Source organism: Lathamus discolor, chromosome 1, assembly GCF_037157495.1.
Source record: "Lathamus discolor isolate bLatDis1 chromosome 1, bLatDis1.hap1, whole genome shotgun sequence".
Taxonomy (NCBI): domain Eukaryota; kingdom Metazoa; phylum Chordata; class Aves; order Psittaciformes; family Psittacidae; genus Lathamus; species Lathamus discolor.
The window spans coordinates 43,308,896-43,329,630 of NC_088884.1; the positions used below are offsets into that span (position 1 = coordinate 43,308,896).

At 36.5% G+C, this 20,735-nt stretch overlaps 1 protein-coding gene across 7 annotated transcripts in view; it reads right to left on the minus strand.

Moving 5' to 3' along the window:
• Nucleotides 1-380: 380 nt before the first annotated feature.
• The window catches only part of PAWR (pro-apoptotic WT1 regulator), an 82,418-nt gene continuing 62,063 nt past the window's right edge, over nucleotides 381-20,735 (minus strand). For all 7 annotated transcript variants that reach the window (XM_065669404.1, XM_065669379.1, XM_065669373.1 and 4 more), the window contains exons 4-7: nucleotides 18,862-18,896; nucleotides 10,603-10,750; nucleotides 9,094-9,198; nucleotides 381-5,079 (exon numbers count right to left, since the gene is read on the minus strand). In XM_065669404.1, the coding sequence (XP_065525476.1) occupies nucleotides 4,993-5,079; nucleotides 9,094-9,198; nucleotides 10,603-10,750; nucleotides 18,862-18,896 (375 nt within the window). In that variant the 3' untranslated portion in view covers nucleotides 381-4,992. The remainder of the gene's footprint in view (nucleotides 5,080-9,093; nucleotides 9,199-10,602; nucleotides 10,751-18,861; nucleotides 18,897-20,735) is intronic.

Below are 20,735 nucleotides of genomic sequence, written 5' to 3' on the forward strand. Positions count from 1 at the left end.
CAGGAGAACAGAACATGTAGAGAAACCTCTGAAATTGTATCTATTATGAAGTCACCTTGAGTAGAAGTAGCACTGTAACATCTTTCATTACCTTTTCCCAGGAAGGGTTATGCTTCAGTTCCCAAGTGTAGGAAAAGATCATTTCCATTTAACTGATGGAAGCTCACTAAATTCCCAAAGCAGAAAATTAGTGTAGTGGTAATATGAAGGTTTCTCTTGCGCATGGTTACAAACACATACACATTTCAAGAACTGAATCTGAATGTAAAACTAACTTTAAAAATTCAGGTTAGGAGCTTTCCATTACAGGTGGCAAATTATAGAATCATAGTCAGACAATATTACATTCTCCTTTAAACACAATAAGTAATCAGCCTGGATTAAAAAGAATATTGTTTTATTTGGACAAAGGCACAGAGTCTCCATTGTTAGATTAAACATGTATCTTTTACCTGCAACTCAACTAACAATTTTTCCAGAGCAGGAAAATCACAACCAGCCCTGAACAAGAACATTTAACACCAGAAATCCAGAAATAAAAGCAAAAGGATTAAATTGACAACATAATGTACATCTGCCACAGTATGAGGACAAATAGTAGGTGGAGATTTGCTACAGTAAGTTAACATACTTGGAAGATCATGAATGCTACTAAAATACATACTGAAGTCATTTTTTGTCCTGGATATATTTTAGCAGTCCTAAAGAAATGTTTAATAACAGGAGAAATGCTCCCAGAAATGCTGAATGACTGGCATGGAACAAATATGTAGAGAACTTCTACATCAAATTAAACAAGATCCTGAATTAATTTGTTTCAGTTTTAACAAACCTCTTAAATATAATCCTTAGCTTCTTAGCATTAGCAGCTATAGGCACCAGCTCAAAATATTTTTACTGTACTAAGTTTTTAAGTCATAGCTTGCAGTGGTAATTTCTCCAAGTAAAATAGTTGTTTCTTATTAAAAATGTCAGATGTTTATGATCGTTAATACTGATGAAAATGAACCAACTTGACTGATGTCTTCATAAAGGGTCTGAGGCCAAGAAATACTGACATTCAGCCATATGTTAATGGTATCCATAGTTATTACTTATGTATTTGTTTACTAATAACACATTATTAATGTATTTGTTTACAAAAAATACTAATGTATTTTTTGTTTGTTGGCTACTGATACTGATTTGTTTCAATTCAAACTGGAAATAGCCACAAAGAACTTACAGAAATCCTTGGAAGAGCTGGAGTCAGTGTTAACTCTAGCAAAATATTAGAAGGTAATTTGATCTCTAGTTTTCCTTTTGGTCTCTCTACAGTAGCAAATTTCCAAGCTGTACTGATACCAGCCAAGATGAAGAAAGCTTTGATGTAGGTTAATCAGTTGTTTCCGACATACTTAAAGCCTCTGTACCTTTTGCAGTGCTTACAACAATCACAAATCTTTCCACAGCTAATTCTCAGTACAGCTGAATAAAAAAAAAAAAAAAAAAACAAAACCAAAAAAACAACCATTAGGTTATACTTCCAACTTTGGAAGGCATTCATTCATTTCTTGTTACCCCTTTCTCACTCTACCTCTCAAATTTAGAGCCAATCTAACACAGAAATAACTCATCTCTGAATGTATAAACATAAACCTGGTAATTAACCAAGAAAAATTCTGCTTTAAAGACAGAAAAAACCACTCATTTGCCAGTTAATACATACATCAAGTAACACTGAATGTAAGGATGGGCACTTAATTATTTAAAAAGTTAAAAACTAGCCATTTTGTATTTCCTTGTAAAAATCACCAACATTTATATACGGTTGAACTTCTTTAGGGAATAAATCCCACAAACTTTAGTGCTTATCATCAATGCTCAATTTTAACCTTCAGTTCTGGATACAGTATGTCTTCTATACAACAGTACGTGACCATAACAAGGGTAACATTGTGCATTATCAGAAGAAGATTCATTATTAAAATAGCTTGAAAAAAATAAAAAGTCTTATTTGCTTTAGTCAATACTTTTCTGTTTAGATTTCCTAGGTGACCCAAGTTACCCAGAAACACAGATGCTAGACCTAAGTGGTTTGGTATGAACTTTAAGGCATCAAAGTTCAGAAATCTCTAAGAGGCTTACCCATGCAGTTAATATTGCATACTAACCCCCATCCCTAACAGCCCTAGTAAATTAGTTCAGCCTAGGCACGTTAATACCCAGATTCATTTATTCAAGAATCATATGCCTTCCCAAGTGAAGGCTATATGATTTCTGAATTACAGCAGTCTCTCTGCTTTTAAATCACACAACTGACAACAACAGAGGTGTTGGACTGACAAAGAAAGACGTGGACACGGGTTAATTAATTGCTGGTAAGGTAGCTAATTTAACACCTAGGTTAAAAACTGACTCCACACTGGAGTTTGACTATAAGGATACCCTTCCGAAATAAAAAGATAATGGCAAGTAGTGACTAGACAATTATTAACATTCTACATAACACATCATTTTTGCTAGAATCTAATAAACTTCCTGCAAGAACCTGATAATGTAAGTGATAATGAAGTGTTATTGACACACTTTTTTCCAAAAAGCCATCTAGATCTTCCAAACTTCAGCAGAAGTGTTATGCTTCGAGACACAATTTGTGGGAACGTTTAAAACCATGAAGAGCTCTACACTTGTATAATAATACACAACAACAATGTCCCGAGGAACTTTACCTGCGAGTTCCCAACATGGTCTGCCTGAGGCATTTCTGGTTTCAAATAACTGGAAACTTCCCCTGACAGTATCTCTTCAAGGTAGGGTATCAGAAAACTTCTGCAAGTATGCCTGCCAGCTGGATGTCCAAGTTAAAAAAAATTCTAATTTTGGCATTACTGTTGTTAAGCTTTAGTCAATACACATACAAACCAAGAAGAGGTAATATGAAGACAAGTAGCTCTTGTTTATGTGCTTTGCTGTTATTGTTCTTTGGTTTAAAATATATGTGAAATACAGTTTATGAAATCTCTCATTTACAAGTCGTAGTAATATCTGTGTGTTCTGTGTAAACTCCTTAACGAAGCTTCAATGTTTGACATCCCATGCCATAGAGCAGTATGTTTATTTCCTACATAGTGCACAGAGAAAGAAATAAAATATTCTTCCAGAGAAAGTTTCATATTTATTCAGAAGACATAAATCTCGAATTAATTTTATTACTTAATATTTTTAATTTCATGAAACTGATAAATTAAGGGACTTCTTACTGTTTGAATATTATTAAAAGCAACATTTATTGGTGTATATTGTAGGTCAGAGGGCCAATACAAACCCCCATACCATTTAAACCCCTGAGTAGAGGTTTTAAATAGTGTCCCATGGGATCTCATCCACTGTGAAGGAAAACATCAAGGCATCCTGGAATATAAGTGTCTTGAAAAACACTTCAAAGCTCTGAAAAGCACCTCTTCATTAGAATACACAAATGCAAAATAACCTATCCTATATCCAAAACAATCCAAGGAGTAACAATAGTAACTGGATTTGAAATTTAAGAAACTCTTACAGTCAGTAAATACGCATTATGAAAACAACTGGCAAATCTGTAAAGGTGATCATTATTACACATTAAAGTCACCTTTAAGTTTTAAGGTAACAAAAATTACATGCATGCAACTTTCTGACACTAAACTTCAACATTGTCAAGAAAAAGCCTGGACTCTTTGAAATGTTTTCACTTCTAGTGTCCTAACTCAAATAACATACACATTTATTCTGATCACAAATGGAAAATGTGCTGTATTAAGATGAAATAAAGTACATCAGATTTCAGCCTAATAAGAATTTTAAGAGAATTGTTAACTGAGGTCTGTGGTTGACATCAAATAAAATTTTGTCTACTATCATATTATAGAAGAATCAGTATGCTGTCATAACTGGATTATAGCATCTAAACAGGCACTTTTAAAACACCTTGTTAGTCTAAAATCAAGGATAAAAGTTTTTTTTAAACCATTTTATGTTTCAATAGGGCATGAATCACTTGTATGCCCCTCTACTTTATGTACAAGAAATTTCACCCAGCTTGAAAAAACTAAAACATCAAAAAATTCATCAGTTATGATCCCTATAAATTTTAAGATGACAGCTTTAAGTAGAAGAGTACTGCAAAAGTGTCGTTGCTAAAATGAACGCTCCAGGTTTTGTTTGAATTCTCAACACAGCAAACAAACTTACTGTTTGATAGCAAACTTGCATTTCATTGCTAAAACACAAGCTTTAAAATAAACTGCAGTGCACAGCTTCAGTATGATTCTAAGAACTCATTAATGCTGACACCACAGGTTACGTACTGGGTTTTTTGGTGGTTTTGTTTGGAGTTTTTTTTTTTTTTTTAAATAAAACCTTCCCCTCCTATCAGAATACTGTTATAGAGAAAAAAATATTGCTACTCTGTGCTATCGTCAGTCTTTCAGATACAGTAAAAAACCTCAACATACAAGAGTTTTAGAACAAGTAATCAATCTGCAAAAAGCTATACATCAGTAATAAGGCACCCACTTTACAGCTGTGTTTAAACAAAAAAGGAAGTATTTCCCAAAATACATATTTTGGATCTGTGTAAACAAAGTTTATATGTATTGCTTCCATTCATTTCAAAAATATACACCCACATGGACTGAAAGTTATCTTGGTGCTATGAATTTTAAATTACTGTAATTTATTCAGATGTAATCTGAAGATACAAAACCCAAGTATTTTTGAACTTAGTATTTTGAAATATGTCAAAAAACTTAATTACTGTTATGCAAAAAGAAAGCTAAAAGTATACCACAATTTGATGCCATTTCATTGAATGAAGAAGAAAGTACTATGAAAATAAACATTCATCTGGTTTCCTAACAATAAATATAAAGACAGTTATTATAACATACTGCAACACAGGAAGTATTACTATATTGACCTTAACATTCAATCAGTAGTTTTTAAATCTTTCCTCATTGAGGCTTGAATCTTCTACCTTGTCAGCTGTCCAACAACTTTTAAGAGGGTTTTATTTTCTTGCTTCAATTGTTCATTTTCATCTTCTATATCATCTAGGTCCTGTAAAAAGAAAAATAAATGTTTCTCAGGACGTAAATACAAACTCTCAATTAGTAGCTTCAGGAATTTTGCACCTTAGCTCTGTAATGAAGAAGCTGGGGTAGAATTAGTGTCACAGCAGATATCATTAAATCTGTCAAACCAGCCTTGTTACTGTGATTACAAAACATTAATATTCTATTCCCATGTACAAGCATCTTTAAATGGAAACATATAATCAAAATTAAAGCTACAGCAGGAATTAATGCATCAAGTAATCAAAATAGGATGGGCATGATTATTTCATTGTCATATAGAGAGTGTGTTAGTTATTGCCTCTGCTCCCCAGAATGTGTTTGCCTGCAGCTATCCTGCTCACATATACACATCACTGGTTATTACTGCATGAAGACCTGCTTTGTGCTTTACATTATCAAATTTTCAGAAAAAGTACTGCCTATCCATATTTTTTTCTTTTCCTGTGAAAAAATTAAAAGGCATTTTGTATCTTGTCTAAATTGCTACTGAGAGAAGAGACATCATACACAGTAATAATGGGTGCTTAAAATAGACTGCTCCTACCCAAAATGTTCATTCATCTTTCACCAGTCACCATACTACCCAGCTCCTTTCACTTTTTCACTTCCTACCAAGTCTTTTCAAGCCTTTAAGTGAAAATGGCTGTTTAATGCTGTGTTACTTCAGTAAAAATAATTTTACAAAACAAGACAAAGACAGAAGAAAAAGAATGAGAACAGAAAAATGAAGAACAGAAGACTGACCTCAAGGATAGCACTTTAAGGAGAAAAGTGAACGGTGGGCAAAGAAAGAAGAATCAATATTCTCATTAGAGATTCTCAGATGCCTTTTGATTGAAGTCTGCAAAACTCTACTGTTGCCATGGCAGATTAAACATAAAACAGCAGCAGAGAAAAGATTTCCCTCTGTTGTTGTTAAGCGGTGTTTGAGATAGATAGCCTATTTTCTTATTTCTTTTTAGTGGGGTCATTCCAAAAGTGCATGCTAGAGATGCTGTGTTTAATCTGTCATAATGGTTTTTAAAAGCCTCTTCAGTCTGCCAAGCCAAAATCCATACCGCAATACCTTTGCTGTTACTTTACTGGTTTTGTAATGTGGAATTAAGAAATCCCTAGCAGAAATTCCTCTTTGCCTCACACTGCATCACAGTATGAGTGACTACAGGGAAAAGCATCTGACCACAAACAGAACTGCCTTAAACATCTGAAGGTGGAAAGTTTTGATGGATAGCTACTAAAAATACAGTCTACTATGTAACTGTAAGAAACACATAGTATTTTCTCTTTTTAGTTCAGATTAACAATCAGATGGAAGGAACAACACATTTTCAATAAAATTATACTTTTTTAGTTCAGTACATAGAACACTGTGTTTGAACTTGTTAATCTAGTTATCAGATGCCTCAAATAAAGCTTACGTAAAACCCTTCTGTTTAAATACCTGTAATTTACACAAAATAAAATATTAAAAGTTTGTGAAATGTTTATGCTACAAAAATAACATTCCAGAGATTACTACAAATAAAAGCTTCTTGAATATGAGCCAGGAAAAATAACTTGCAGTTTAAGTATCTACAGAAACAGTGGACTGAGAGATGCAGGTGTTTTTTGCCACTCTACAATTTGAAACTTCATATTCAATATTACAATACTAATTTATGTTTATTAGTAAAAATATGCAACAGCAGGAAAGCTTGGACTTCACATACCAAAGGAACCAGAACTACACAACTGACACAAATTGGATTGTAAATCCTCACTGACAGACTCTCTCCAAACACACATTTAACTATAATGACATCTTGGTGAGGTCAGAGATGACCAAATGTAAACTATTCGACAGTTGAACTTAGCCTACAAATATTTAAACATCTTGAGATGCTTTTCCTTTCAGACATTTGAGGTTTTTATGAAGCAATTACCCCTTTCTTACAAAAACGTGGCAGACATACTTTTAGTGGCTAATGTACTGCAGTGAAAGAATGCCATTTATGGCAGAAAGCCTCTTCTGTTTCTCAGCATAAATGCAACTCATGTTCTTTAAAGTATGGACCAATCTCAATAAAATTGTATTGTTACATTAAATAAGTATGTTTAGTTACATTGGGAAAAATTTGCCAAGTTTCCAGGATTCTTGGATTAAGTTTTTCAAGTGTGACACAAGATCTTTGCCAATCAAGGATGCACCCATGGTTATGAACTTAAAATGCCGTTTCACTGCATAGTTTTCTGATTGCTCAGTCCTCATATTTAGATAAATGCTCTTCTAGAAGTTTCAGTCAGTTCATAAGAAAAGTTCATGGGATGAAAACATAAGTAACTTGCACTGTAATTAAGCTAACAGACAGTGTTACACCTATGATAAATGCTGACCTGATGGAGAAAAAAAAAACCCCACAAAATCAATTCCCTTGTGTGTTAAAGAGAAGCTTCCTACGGAGGGCCTGTACAATGGCTTTGTAGATGTCATGGAAAGGTACAATTTTAGTCCTTGCACACTAAAGAGGTTTTTGAAAGGACTACATTCTGGTTTTCTTTCCGTACAAGCAGAAATTGCTATCATACTTAACATAGGCATGGCACAGTCACTGCTTGACTTTACTACATATGCTCAAAGACAGTTTCTAGTCAAACACTAAATGGATTTAATTTAGGACATCACATTTCAAATATACCAGAAGAAAAATAACCTTGTTTCTGGGACAGCAAACCTCTCAATCAAGGTCCTAAGCCACAAGCTTTCTGCGACTTAGGTTCTTTTGATTTGTTCTTGCTGACCTCCGACTCAGGAAGTCAGGTGTGACAAGCAGTATTAAGTAGCTTTGCCATTCATTATGTAGAAGGAATGAACACTTGCCTTGACTGTAATAAGGTCATCAGCTTACATGTGACAGTCTTTGCAGAATGGAAGAACAGCAAAGATCAATTTCTCCATTAAAGCAGAAGTCTCTCCAAAACAACAGACAGTACTGCATTTATCCTAGAGATTAACTTCCAACTTTCTTTATAAAAAAACAAAAAAACAATCTGTTTCAGAATAATCATATCTCTTTTCATTCTCCAGCTTAGTTTGCAAACTTGTGAATTCTGCCCTCGTTTGTTACAAATGAACAGCTCAAAATGGAAGTTTACCACTATGCACACAGAGTTAGGGACTCCATTCACTGATGGACAGACTGAAGCAAGTTCTTAGTTTTTTTTCTGAATTTGTATGAAAATGTCAGCACTTGACTAGAAGAGGCATATTTCCCTAGTACACCCTGGCTCTGCATCTCAGCCAGGATGTGGTGACTAATCCACTCTATTAAGAGTTCCAGTCTGCACTTAGAAGTGGGACTGGTTAAAATTGCTATCTTCTATCAACTTTAAAACTTCCCATCCTGTCCCGTTCCCACACGTCTCACTCTTCTACCCTCTCTTCTTCTGCCTACACACCTCGCCTGAGTGATGCTAAGCCAAGTCTCCTGCCCCTATCTTGTTCTACTTACGTGGGAATCAACAATAAAGAGCATGAAAGTATGTGTCATAATACACTTACTCCCAAATCTTTCTAAGATCATCTAAGCTATTATTAGAAATTAAAAGCTGCCCAAAATTGTAATTACTTGGTCTAACAAAAGTTTTGGATAGCAATTTATTGAGAAACTGTCAAAACCCGAACTTAATTATTTCTTGGTATGCTATGTACTGAATTTGGAAGGAAGAGGCAGTAAAGAACTTTTGCTTTTATACCCTTGTTCTATGAACACTTACAGCAACAAGAAATTCAGGTTCTCCATGATTAACTCATGGACCTAATCACAACAAACAGAAATCACTTGGAAAAAATATAACTTATTGACTACCTCTTGAAAAGTTACACAAGTATAAACCCCACACATACTTCATTCTCTTCTGACCTTGCCCAGTGGATGCAGGTGCCTGAAGAAGAGCACAGAGAATGCAGAGACTTTTATCCCCTCTTTATATAGCACCATATAAGAAAATATGTGCTTACCCTGTTTAATAAATCAATTTCTTCCTTCAGCTTTCCAATTAGTTCGTCTTTGTCCTGTGTCATCTTCACTAATCTCGCATTTTCTTGTCTCTCCTTTGCAAGTTCCTAAAACCAGAATACGCAACAAAGTTTGAAATGCAATTTTTGGTGTTGAGAGACAGTTTTAAGTTATTACCATTTAAAACAAAGAAGAAAAACACACACACACCCCCCTATAATTCCTTTTCTACAACAAGTTAAACCCACATCTTTAAGCCCTTATATTTCAAGGACTAAACAATCACGTCTAAGAAAATATTTTACCCACAGCAAACCTGTGTGGTATCACTGATTCCAGAGATAATGTCTTAATTAATATTTAACTTAAGCATGAACCCCAAAATGGATAGGGGCCCAAACCATAAGTAAATGTTATATATTAGCTTCCAAATTTGTTATATTGGGAGGGTTAGTCTTTTGTTGTTGCTTGTTTGGGGTTTTGGTTGGCTGGGTTTGGGGTTTTGGGTTTTTTTTTGTTTGCTTGGGTTTTTCATATATATATATATATATATATATATATATATAAATATGTATCTACACACCCTTAACAAGGAAGGAAGACTCGGTGTTGGATCTGTGGGCCTAAATGTGAGAAAAAATTTAACTGTCTCTTAAGAATTCAGTAGATTAGCATTCAGGATACTGACAGAAAGCCCTTAAGTCTTCCTCTAATTTCTGTGTTAGTGGCACTCAAATCAGGCTTCTCCACGAATCAAAAGAAAAAAAAGGAAAAAAAAAATAATTTCTACAAAATATGCTTTATTTTCATCCCTTCCAACAACCAGCTATTTAAATCGTGTTTATTCAGTGACTTTCATCCATACAAATTCAAGAATATTTGGCAAGTTATCAACAAAAATCCACTTTAGAGGAAGACTGAGAAGCCAGTAACAGACTACACAGATGACATTATTTAGCAAAAGTACTGTTTTAGATGAAAAAATAAAAAAATCATTTGGCATTATATTTTCCCAAAATTGTTTGTATGAAGAATTTCTGTAAAAATCTTTAAATACGTATTTTAGATGTTCAAAACTTTAACAAACAACTGCATAGCAATAAAATTTTATAATATTCAGTATATTAAAAATCCAAAACAAGTAGATCAGAAACACTCTTGTTAAATTTCTGAACAGCCAGTGAGCTCCTCCTTCCCCCAAGTTAATTTGCCCTGTGTTGGTATGTCACAAGGTACATAGGAGAAATACAGAGAGTGCTGCTGGCTTTCAAAGAGCATTATCTTTACCTCAGCAATTTCTCACTTTTATACCAAATGAAAACTAAGCATCTGTGATTAGAAAGCTCATTCTTAGCCAGTCTGACTTTATACATTTTTCTAGCCATAATTATCTGCTCATCAAGCATTTAGCATAATTTCTGTATTATTTTACTTGTAAACTTCCCCATAGAGTTTCAAAGGTACTTAATTTCAGATGTATGCATGCCATGCAGATGTTAGTTGTTACTTACCCTTTCAAGTTCCTCAATCCTCTTTTCCAAGGCGTTACTTGGTATGGAACTGCCAGAAGAATTTGCATCCCTGGTGTATCTGCTGTAAGTTGCCCTGTCTGTTCGGGAATACCTATTTGGAGCGTCATCTTCTGGTGCATTAGCTGTGCTGCAAAGGCAAAAAGCAAAGTAGACGTCTATTTATACATTTAACAAAATAGAAGTGATAGAAGTAACAAGAAGTACTTCCCAAAGCACTCAACAGGTCAGTCTAATAAACTGCAGAGAACTTACTTCACAGCTCTTGTATTGCTGAGAACTCACTAAATCCACTGCCTCGGGGAGTCAAATACTTGGACAGTGTAGCTCTGATTGCATAGGTAATCAAGTTTAAACACATATTTATCTATTTTTAAAGATTAAAAAGTTTTATGAACTGTGCACACTAAAACCCAAGCTAAACAACTTTATTTTGAAAAGCAAAGTACCACTATGTAGTTAAAAAGATACTTGGTTTATGAGGATGAAAACAGAGAATGAAAACCAAATTTAAGAAGCTTACAGGTATCAACTGACTTCTCAGGAACTATGGATATGGCCTGTAAGGAACTATAAGGCAAACTAAAGTGAGAAAGTGATGCAACAGAACATACTAATTTTATACCATTTCCCAATGTTTTTACTTCAGAAGTTGGGATACACAGCAGTTTGTCATAGTTCAGTTGGCAGACACTCACTCATTAACTGGTGGTATGTTTTCTGTTTTAGATCATGAGTGTATTCCTTAAAACTCATTGCCACGGAATCTTAACAAACAAGCCCAGCAAATGCATGTAAACTAGTTTTATATAAAACACTAAAGGGTTCTGCATTATGACTGCTATGTACAAAAGCAGTGCTAATTTAAAAATATACCTGAGAATTCAAGCACTTTCAAAGTCACAAATTTAACTGTTCTTCCCAAAGCTATTTTCCTTCTAATAGCAATGCTATTTACCTGCAGTGTAGAATCTAATGAATAATGAAGAGCAGCGTAACAGAGTGCCCTGGGAGCAGGCAGTGAGATACAGATCTTTCCCTCCTCAAGCCACCAAAACCAGAGTTAGAATTTGAAAACATACTGCTGAACAGCCAATGGGGGGAAAAAAACCCCACCCAAAACAATAAAAAAATCCCTTGTTCAGTCTTCACCAGGAGAACTCGAATGGAGATACTCAAAGCCACCTGGACATGGTTCTGGACTGGCCCTTGGTGGTCCTGCTTGAGCAGGGGGCTTGGACCCCTCCAGAGGTCCCTTCCAACCTCAGTCAGACTTTGATCCTGTGATATGACACAGCTGAAGTATGTATACCATGGTTTTCCAGAGCATTTAGGAAAAGAATGAAAACCGCTATGAGTATCCCTACACTTCCTTCAAAACATAGAAGAGTATATGATTAATGTGTTCATTTAACAATTTTGCATTTCTTAGTTCTACAAAATCACTGCTGACATGTGCAGATCTAGATGGATACACTGCAAATCAAACACAGGAGTATCTGGCAAAGGGATGTCTTTTCATGGACATAAATACTGCTTTGCTCCAGTATGTGTGAAGTTTCCAAGGCACACTGACACAATTGTAAGGAATTTTGCAGCTTAATGTTATTACCATATTTAGCACTGTTTATTCTTCATCCAGAAGATTTTTAAAAAAAGGCAAAACATTTCTAGGACCGGATACGCATGTTGCAACACAACATAAGAGAAATATTTTAGCTTAACTCTATAAATTCTAGATTATTCAGCTTTCTGAGATGTGTTTTTTCCTGCTGCTAAATGTCTCAAAGACAGACCACACAAAAAAAGCTCAATTTTTTATCAGTAAAAAATTAACCTTTTGGCCAATATACTTAATTATTTCAACTCAAGGGAGTGATGTTGGCAGATGCTCCTGCAGTAAAGTTGGAAGAAAGAATACGTGGACAGGCAGGGTGTCATTAATAAGGAAAATTCAGACATTTTCTGTATTTTCCCTGAAACTACACTCAAGAATTTCCTCACCGAATAGTGGAATGCACTGGGGAACAGACCCTACTGAACACATTCCCTTTCAGAATCAGCAAGTACAAAGGACATTTCATTTCTAGGAAATGGGATTAAAAAAATTTAAGGAGGCGTAAGTCCATACAGCTACAATGTTCATTGTTTTGGCTGTTACACCCAACTTTTAGTGCACAGCAACAGCAAACCTAGGTACCATCAAGATACAACAGACTTATCTTTCACTAAGAATGGAATTTTAGCATTCAGACACAATGTCACTTTGCAAGCCTTAAACAAGGAAGAAAACATATCTAGAATAACAGTATCACTGAACTTGGTGTCCACGCTTTACTAAGAGAAAATACCTATCAACCAACCCCAACAAACATATGTCTATGGAAATAAACCTGTATATTTTATATAATCTATTTTATATTTATAAATATGCAACACTACTACTAATCATAATATCAATAATAATAACATGTCCAGACTGAAGAGCTTTGTATACAGGTAAGAAAACTGGATTTATGCCTTCTTTTGGGGGATGAGGGAAAAAACGCATGCATATGACAGCAGAAGCTGTTTAGTTTGAGACTGCAATTGAAAGCTTGCCTCCTCCACTTCCTAACTGAATAAAGGTTTACAAATACTTGCTACTTGGAAGCTACTGGAATCCCACAAAAGGTATAAAAGAAAAGAAAGCCTACTGTCAGTAGATGTACATTGGGTAAAAGCGGTCATTAGCACCAGAATGAAAATGATAGAGATCTGCAAGTTGAAAAAAGTCAGTCACTGCTCAAGAATGCAATTCAGAATGTGTTCCACCTTTTAGCATTCAAGTAGCTTATGCACGACTGTTCAACACCTGCAAAGGAAACATCTAGCCGCAGGCTGTGGCTGCAGGACACACTTGTATTTTATATTATTTTTCAGGAATAATATCTTGTATTTGTATTGTATTTGTAGCCATATGTACGCTGCATCAGAGTGCCCACCCAGACAGCAGCACACAAGAATGCAACAGGATAAAAACATCCCTCACCACTGCTTTAAAAGGGCATGTTCAACAAGACGTTTAACTAAATTCAACTTGTTCCACTAGCTTGCTTTAAATTAGCCACTATCAAAACACCTCATTTTAAATGTGCATTCCTGTACTAGAATGCTGAAAACAGAAAACACTTTTGCAACTTCAGAAGACATGTTTTTTTCTGGTTGTACTTCAACAGAAATCACATAGAAAAGCAAACGACATCACAGTTAAACTACTCTTAAACAGAAACAGAAGTTTTGTTTTGAAATTATGTTCTAGTCATTTCCTTTAAAATAAATCAGTTATTCGCACAAGGACAGGTTTAACAGCAATATTACAGAAAGGTGGAGTAACTCTTGCTTCTTCCAATGCCTCTTTGGTTCTCTCAACATCTTCCTGAGGCACTGTCCAAATTGTAATTTCATCCAATTAAGATCATGCAGTCAAAACCTGATTTCACCGATTTCAAGTACAACACATTTATAACTGTATTTGTAACTATACTCAATTTGGAAAATCCTTATTAACTATGTCAGTGCAACCCAGTCAAACACTAACAACTTGGGAAGAATGAGCAGAAGACAATTATTTCTAAATAGGCCACCCTGGACTTCAGTTACATTAGACTGCTTAAGCCGAGTTTGTGGCTTGCAGAGCAGAGCTACGGAAAGGCAGTCTTGTCTTCCTAGCTTCAGCCTACAGCTGACAGGGTAGGAAACCATTCAAGGAGCTGATGCAGCAGTCTAGCAGCCCAGCAAAGGGAAGGCATCAACTTTCAGCCACAGCTGCTCCCTGAAGCATCACTGTCCAGCTGCATTAGCACTGGTGCTAGGGACAAGCAAGGAACTGCAGCTGGCTCAACTCGCATCATCAAAAACTTCTACAGAAACAAACCCTAAGCATTTCTGCCTTCTAATAACATCAGCACTGGCTGAAAAGGGGATGCAAAAGTCAAGAAAAGCACCTTGGGTGACCCCTGTTTATTTTAAGTGTTAATATCTGCACTGTAGTGCTCCAACAGCCAGTCCTAGCTGCAAACCTCCCTAACACAGGCAGGCAGGCAGGCAGGCAAGTCTGGACACAGTGTTATGAAACAGTATTGTGCAGCTGTAATTTCTTTTTGAATCAGTGACACCAAGGTTAGTATGACAGAATGTAAATTTTCATAGTTTAAGCTTTGCAGTAATCTAAAAACACTAAGCAAGAGAATTTCAGCAGCTCCTTCAGAGCACCTCCAACAGGTACTCGGAAGCGCTCACTTCTTGCCATCTTCTCTTCCTCACTTATTTTTCAACTTTTGCATCAATGTTAAATTTGAATACAATGTAGTCTTTCAGAATATAGTAGTCAAGGGTATCTACCTGTTGTGTTCCATGATAACGTGCCATTCTATCCCCTAAGAGAGGGGAAAGCTTCCAGACAAAATGTCGGAGTTGTTACAAACCCATACCATATTGTATTCATTTCCACTAATAAACAAACTTAAAAGGGGAACACCCCTGAACCACTAAGAGATTTTAATCCAACTCTTTCTGTAAATTGATCCAGCCTGATCTGTCTGATCCATGAACCATGCAATAATCTTCTGAGTTATTTTAAATCCTGATTTCCAAGGTTTTCTTTTCAACTTAAGATATTTTTAAACAAGAAGCTGAACTGGTTCAAAAGCTAGTAGAAATTCTTAAAAATAAGCTGCTAAAACTAATTCTCTGTGCTTAGAAAAATATTCCTACGTCCACATACATATCTTGCCTTACTATTACACTTGTCAACAAACTTTTTAGTTCACAGAATGCAAGAGAAACATAGTTCATGTTTACATGTGGATTACACTCAAATATTTCAATACACAGAATACATTTTGTCATTCTCTTGTCTGAGAAGCCAGTGATGACATCAGCTATGCTGATAGCATCAAACCTGACTCAGAAAACCATTCTTAGTAATGGCAACACATTTGTTAGTTTGAAATAACCACTCAAAAAGCACTGCAAAAAATGGTAAACCCCATTTCAGTAATAGTTTGGAATGGCCAGGATGAGGCACATCACGTTAAGAAAACCTTAGAGAAAAATGAAAGATGAGGAAGTTGATACAGACTATTACAGCTGAAGGACACCTACACATATTATTCACATAAAGCTCACAGTCAGGACAGATGACTGACCACAGCTCCTAAATACTCTGATGAACATGTCCTGTGGCCTTCATGTCAGCATGACCTTGAAGATTATGGTCGTGCTTCTAATAAATCTTACAGTACCACTCCAGATCACTACAGAACCATCATTTTCTTTTGAAAATATTTCACATGGTTATTCATGCAGCTACAAAGGAACCCCTCCACAAACTTTTGGGGTCTAAGTGTGGAAAGTTCTGAAGCAAATTCAGAAGACAGTTATGGACTAAGATCCTCAATCCTGAACTTTTAGTTACTTTACTGCATAAGAAGACAGGCTCAGCCAGACAGAACAGTAGAATAACATACAGCAGCCAGCAGAGTTCATTTGTAAACATGTCTTCCAGTCAATGGACACTCAATAAAACAGGTTTCTCAGCAATGTCACATAAATGTTTAACCATGGATTGTTGCATCCACATAAGGCAAAGAGGTCAGTGTGTCTGATTAGATAGGTAGTAAAATGTGTGCAATTCCTTAATCCTGGAACATACTGAGAGAACAATGGTTGTGTGAGAATAAACAGCACAGACCCTTCTCTACTCTTAAGTCTCTCTTGTCTTGACAGCTGCAGGAGGATGGGCATCTCAATGTAGAGGGGCAGGATCACCTCCTTCGACCTGCTGGCCGTGCTTCTTTTGATGCAGAAAAGCATACAGTTGGCTCTCAGCTGTGAGCATACACTGCTGGGTGTGAGTTTCTCACCAACCAACACCCCCCAAGTCCTGCTCCTCAGGGCTGCTCTCAATCCATTCTCTGCTCAGTATATTTGTGCTTGGGATTGCCCCAACCCAGATGTAGACCACCGCACTTGGCTTTACTCTCAGTTTGCTTTGAAAACCTAATGAGTACACACAAAACTGTTAAAAGACAATGAAGTTGAACATATGTGAGCCTTCAAGCAGCTAATGGCATCAGTTCATCCTTTTGGCATTCAACAGTTCAGTTTGAGGTGTGATCACAGAATGGCATTTTCTGTTTCTAAATTTAGTACTGTACTTAGTACTTCAGGGAGATCTGATTAAGAATTACTGTAGAAGAGGCTGGTTTTAGTAAGACTTTCCTTTACTACAGATGCTGGAAGGGGCCAACAAGCCAAACATTGTCAGAACAGAAGACGACTCTGGTCCTGACTCCTTTAACACTCACACCAGAAACTGAAGCCACCAGAAGACACATTTTGTTCAAGTTCTCTCATGTGAAAAATTACTTCAGGGAAGGCAAAAGTTTTTTAATATAGAGGAAAATAGACACTGTTAACTCTAATCACAGTGGCCACAGTATACCTTCGGGAGGCACGGTTAGAAAAAAACCCACTCAGGATTTGTGAACACTGGGCACTGTGCTGACTTTATATGACAGTCCTTTGTTTTCAGCATGAGATTTGAAGACTATGCAATGTGTAAGATAGACAGCAACATGCATAAAAAAATACTGAAAAGCAGCTCACAAAAAGTCAGAGTTCTCCTGAATGTAATGCCAGTCCTGAGGGGGAAAGTTGACAAAGGATTTATATCACACATACAACCAAACCTAATGGAAGAAAGACTGCACAAATAAGTCTTATGTTAGCTTTTTCTAGTTTTGGAGCTTCCTATCTTTGCAATGCTAATCAGAAGAATTACCTTATGTTCAAATAAGCTACAAATGTGATTGTACTAACTTCTATTTATTACCACCACACGTACAACCAAGTTGATGCAAGTGAGTGAGTATATACAGTATGTGAACAGAGTGAAGGTAAGGTTTACGAAAAGCCACAAAGCACTACGACAAACACCACTAAGTATTCAGCAGACACAAATAGCAATGAAATTCTGCACAGGGACTGACAAGGAAGTGGAGACTCAACTAAAATTTTTTTGATTAGTAAGAAAGTAATCATGAAATTATGTAGTTATTAAGGTTGTGACAATAAGTCTACCCATTCTGCAGTGACAGATTAAAAAAAAAAAACATGCACCAATAAATAGCATCACTCAACTAGGTTTACGAGAACCCAGGTATATAAAAGACAGCATCAGGCTAGGCTAGAAAATGTATAAAAGCACAACAGGGTAAGTTATTATGTTTCACAATGAGCGTAATGAGGCAGTGGATCAGGTTGCCCAGAGAAGCCATGGATTCCCCATCACAGGAAGTGTTCAAGGCCAGGTTGGATGCGGCTTTGATCAACCTAATTTAGTGAAACATGTCACTGCCTGTGGCAGGGGAGATGGACTAGATGATCTTTGAAGGCCCCTTCCAACCCAAACCATTCTATGATCCCATAGGTGAACAAGTCTGAGGGGTGGAAAACACACCAGTGAAGACTAGATAACTGTAGGTGGTCTTTGCATGCACTTCTACAGACAATATACATGCACAGATGAATTAAAACCTAAAAAAGAACACATTCATGTGTCAAAAATAAGTTTACACAATGCCTTGCTTCAGTTGAGATATTTTAGACCTCATGTTACCATTACATTTTCCAATTGTGATAGCTGTGTCAGTATTAATTCTACATGAGCAAAAATTTCACACACTGGCCAGGTACCTCAAGACAGGCACACAGAGGTACCTCAAGTATTTTTTGATTGAAGAACTTGAGTAATGATCAAGGTAAAGAAACAAATTACAAACAGGACATGCTACATGTGGGCAGCTTTCCCTACAACTGAGTCAGTAGTGTGACAAAACAGAAACTTTTCAATATGACTGTGGAGAACAACAAAATTGTCTTCTTATATTAAATTTCAGAAGACGGTAGTTCATAAATTAACTGTGAAACTATTAGCTCCTAGATAACATGTAGTCAAGACATTTGCTTGGGAATCTCTTCTGCACCAGTAAGACCCAGATGAATTTACTTTAAAATAGTAACATAATTAAGGGGAGTTGATAAGTTTGCTGCATCTCTCAGGTCATCACTCCAAAATCAAGCTATATATCTACAGTAGCAGTATGACAGCCTCTACTAGAAACACCCATTTTATCAGCTTCATTTCTGGCAGAACTATGCATGTATAGAAATGTGTTCTGTACAAAGATCTCATACCTTTTATACCTGCTTGAAACCATCCTGGAGGAATCCTAAAAGAAGAAGAAAACAAAAACTAATTAACAACTCTCTCATATTTATACTTCCAAAATACTTTATCACTCCACAGAAAACAAAGCCTGCAGTTAAGAGGAGCAGGAGGTCCACGCCTCAAACAGCTACTGTGCAACTCAGTTTTGCACTATTTTGTTGTCAGCAATAGACAGAATACCCAGAATTATTGTCACTATGTTACTGCTCCCGAAAACCATCTCAGAACCCTTAAGTGACAGCTTCTGGTTGTATCTTAAAACTGGATTCACTTACTCTGCCCCCTTCACTACCACTACTAATACAGAAACTTGTGCACTTCAAGAGCTGTACATTTACTTGTCTAAAAGTAGCAGAGCAAAACTGTTCCGATCCTTTGGCATCGCTGCCGCCCTTCTGGACAGAACAAAAACTGAAGCCAGCCAGTACTCATGGGTGAGACATCAATTTATTATGCATCAAGTTGGTCATGTTAACTACAGGTATACTTTTTGCTATACCAACCCAGCTGTTGCAAGCTGGCTCCCCTCAGTTTCTCTCAGGTCTTCTCCTGGCATTTACTGTTAAGCAGGTAGGCTAGAGGTCTGTATATGGATATTTCGTGCATTCAAATGTCAGACTGTGCCTTGTCAAGTTATGGTAAGACAATTTTTATATCAATTTTTATATCACTGCTTTCTGAGCACCTGCAGAGGCTTAATGCATTCTGATTACAAACTTAAAAGACTACTCTGCATCTCCTTTGACTGCTATTTGAAAATGATCTTAACTGAAACAGCGAGGAACAGAATACATTTTAAATAAGAGTACAGATTTAAACACAAGTTCAATGGTGCCGGAACTGTGCATCTGGCCCCTCAAAGATACATACATGGGCTACTTGCAGATAACAAGTTTTAACATAATTTTCCTAGCTAAAGGTAAAGAACCTAATTTCTTTTCATATCCCCACAGTGCAGTAAAATCATAGAATCATAGAATAGTTAGGGTTAGAAAGGATCTCAAGATCATCTAGTTCCAACTCCCCTGCCATAGGCAGGGACACCTCACACTAAACCATCCCACACAAGGCTTCATCCAACCTGGCCTTGAACACCGCCAGGGATGGAGCACTCACAACCTCCCTGGGCAACCCATTCCAGTGTCTCACCACCCTAACAGGAAAGAATTTCCTCCTTATATCCTATCTAAACTTCCCCTGTTTAAGTTTTAACCCGTTACCCCTTGTCCTGTCACTACAGTCCCTGATGAAGAGTCCCTCCCCAGCATCCCTATAGGCCCCCTTCAGATACTGGAAGGCTGCTATTAGGTCCCCATGCAGCCTTCTCTTCTCCAGGCTGAACAGCCCCAACTTCCTCAGCCTGTCTTCATACAGGAGGTGCTCCAGTCCCCTGATCATCCTCGTGGCCCTCCTCTGGACTTGTTCCAGCAGTTCCACTAAGATTACATTTTTGGGGTTTTAAATTTTTTTGTCTTTTTAGTTTGGAAAAAAAAAATCCATTAGACTTTTACTCTGGCTTTGTAAAGATGGAAAAGAAAACAAAAGTAACAGTGAGGAAAATGGCTCATTTACTGTTACACAGTCCCTGAAAAAAATATCAGTACAATATGTGCAAATGAGTAAACCTGAAAGAATATATTTGCATCAATAATACAACAGTTGTACCTTCCTAATACCAGTCTGATCACATAAAAAAAAAAAGAGACATGCTTCAACTGGTAAATGATTACTCACATTAGACAGAGTAAGTCCACAAATATTTTTTAAGATGTTGTTTAGAACAACATGAACCAATTATTATACTAGTCATAGAACACACACACACACACACACCCCAGCA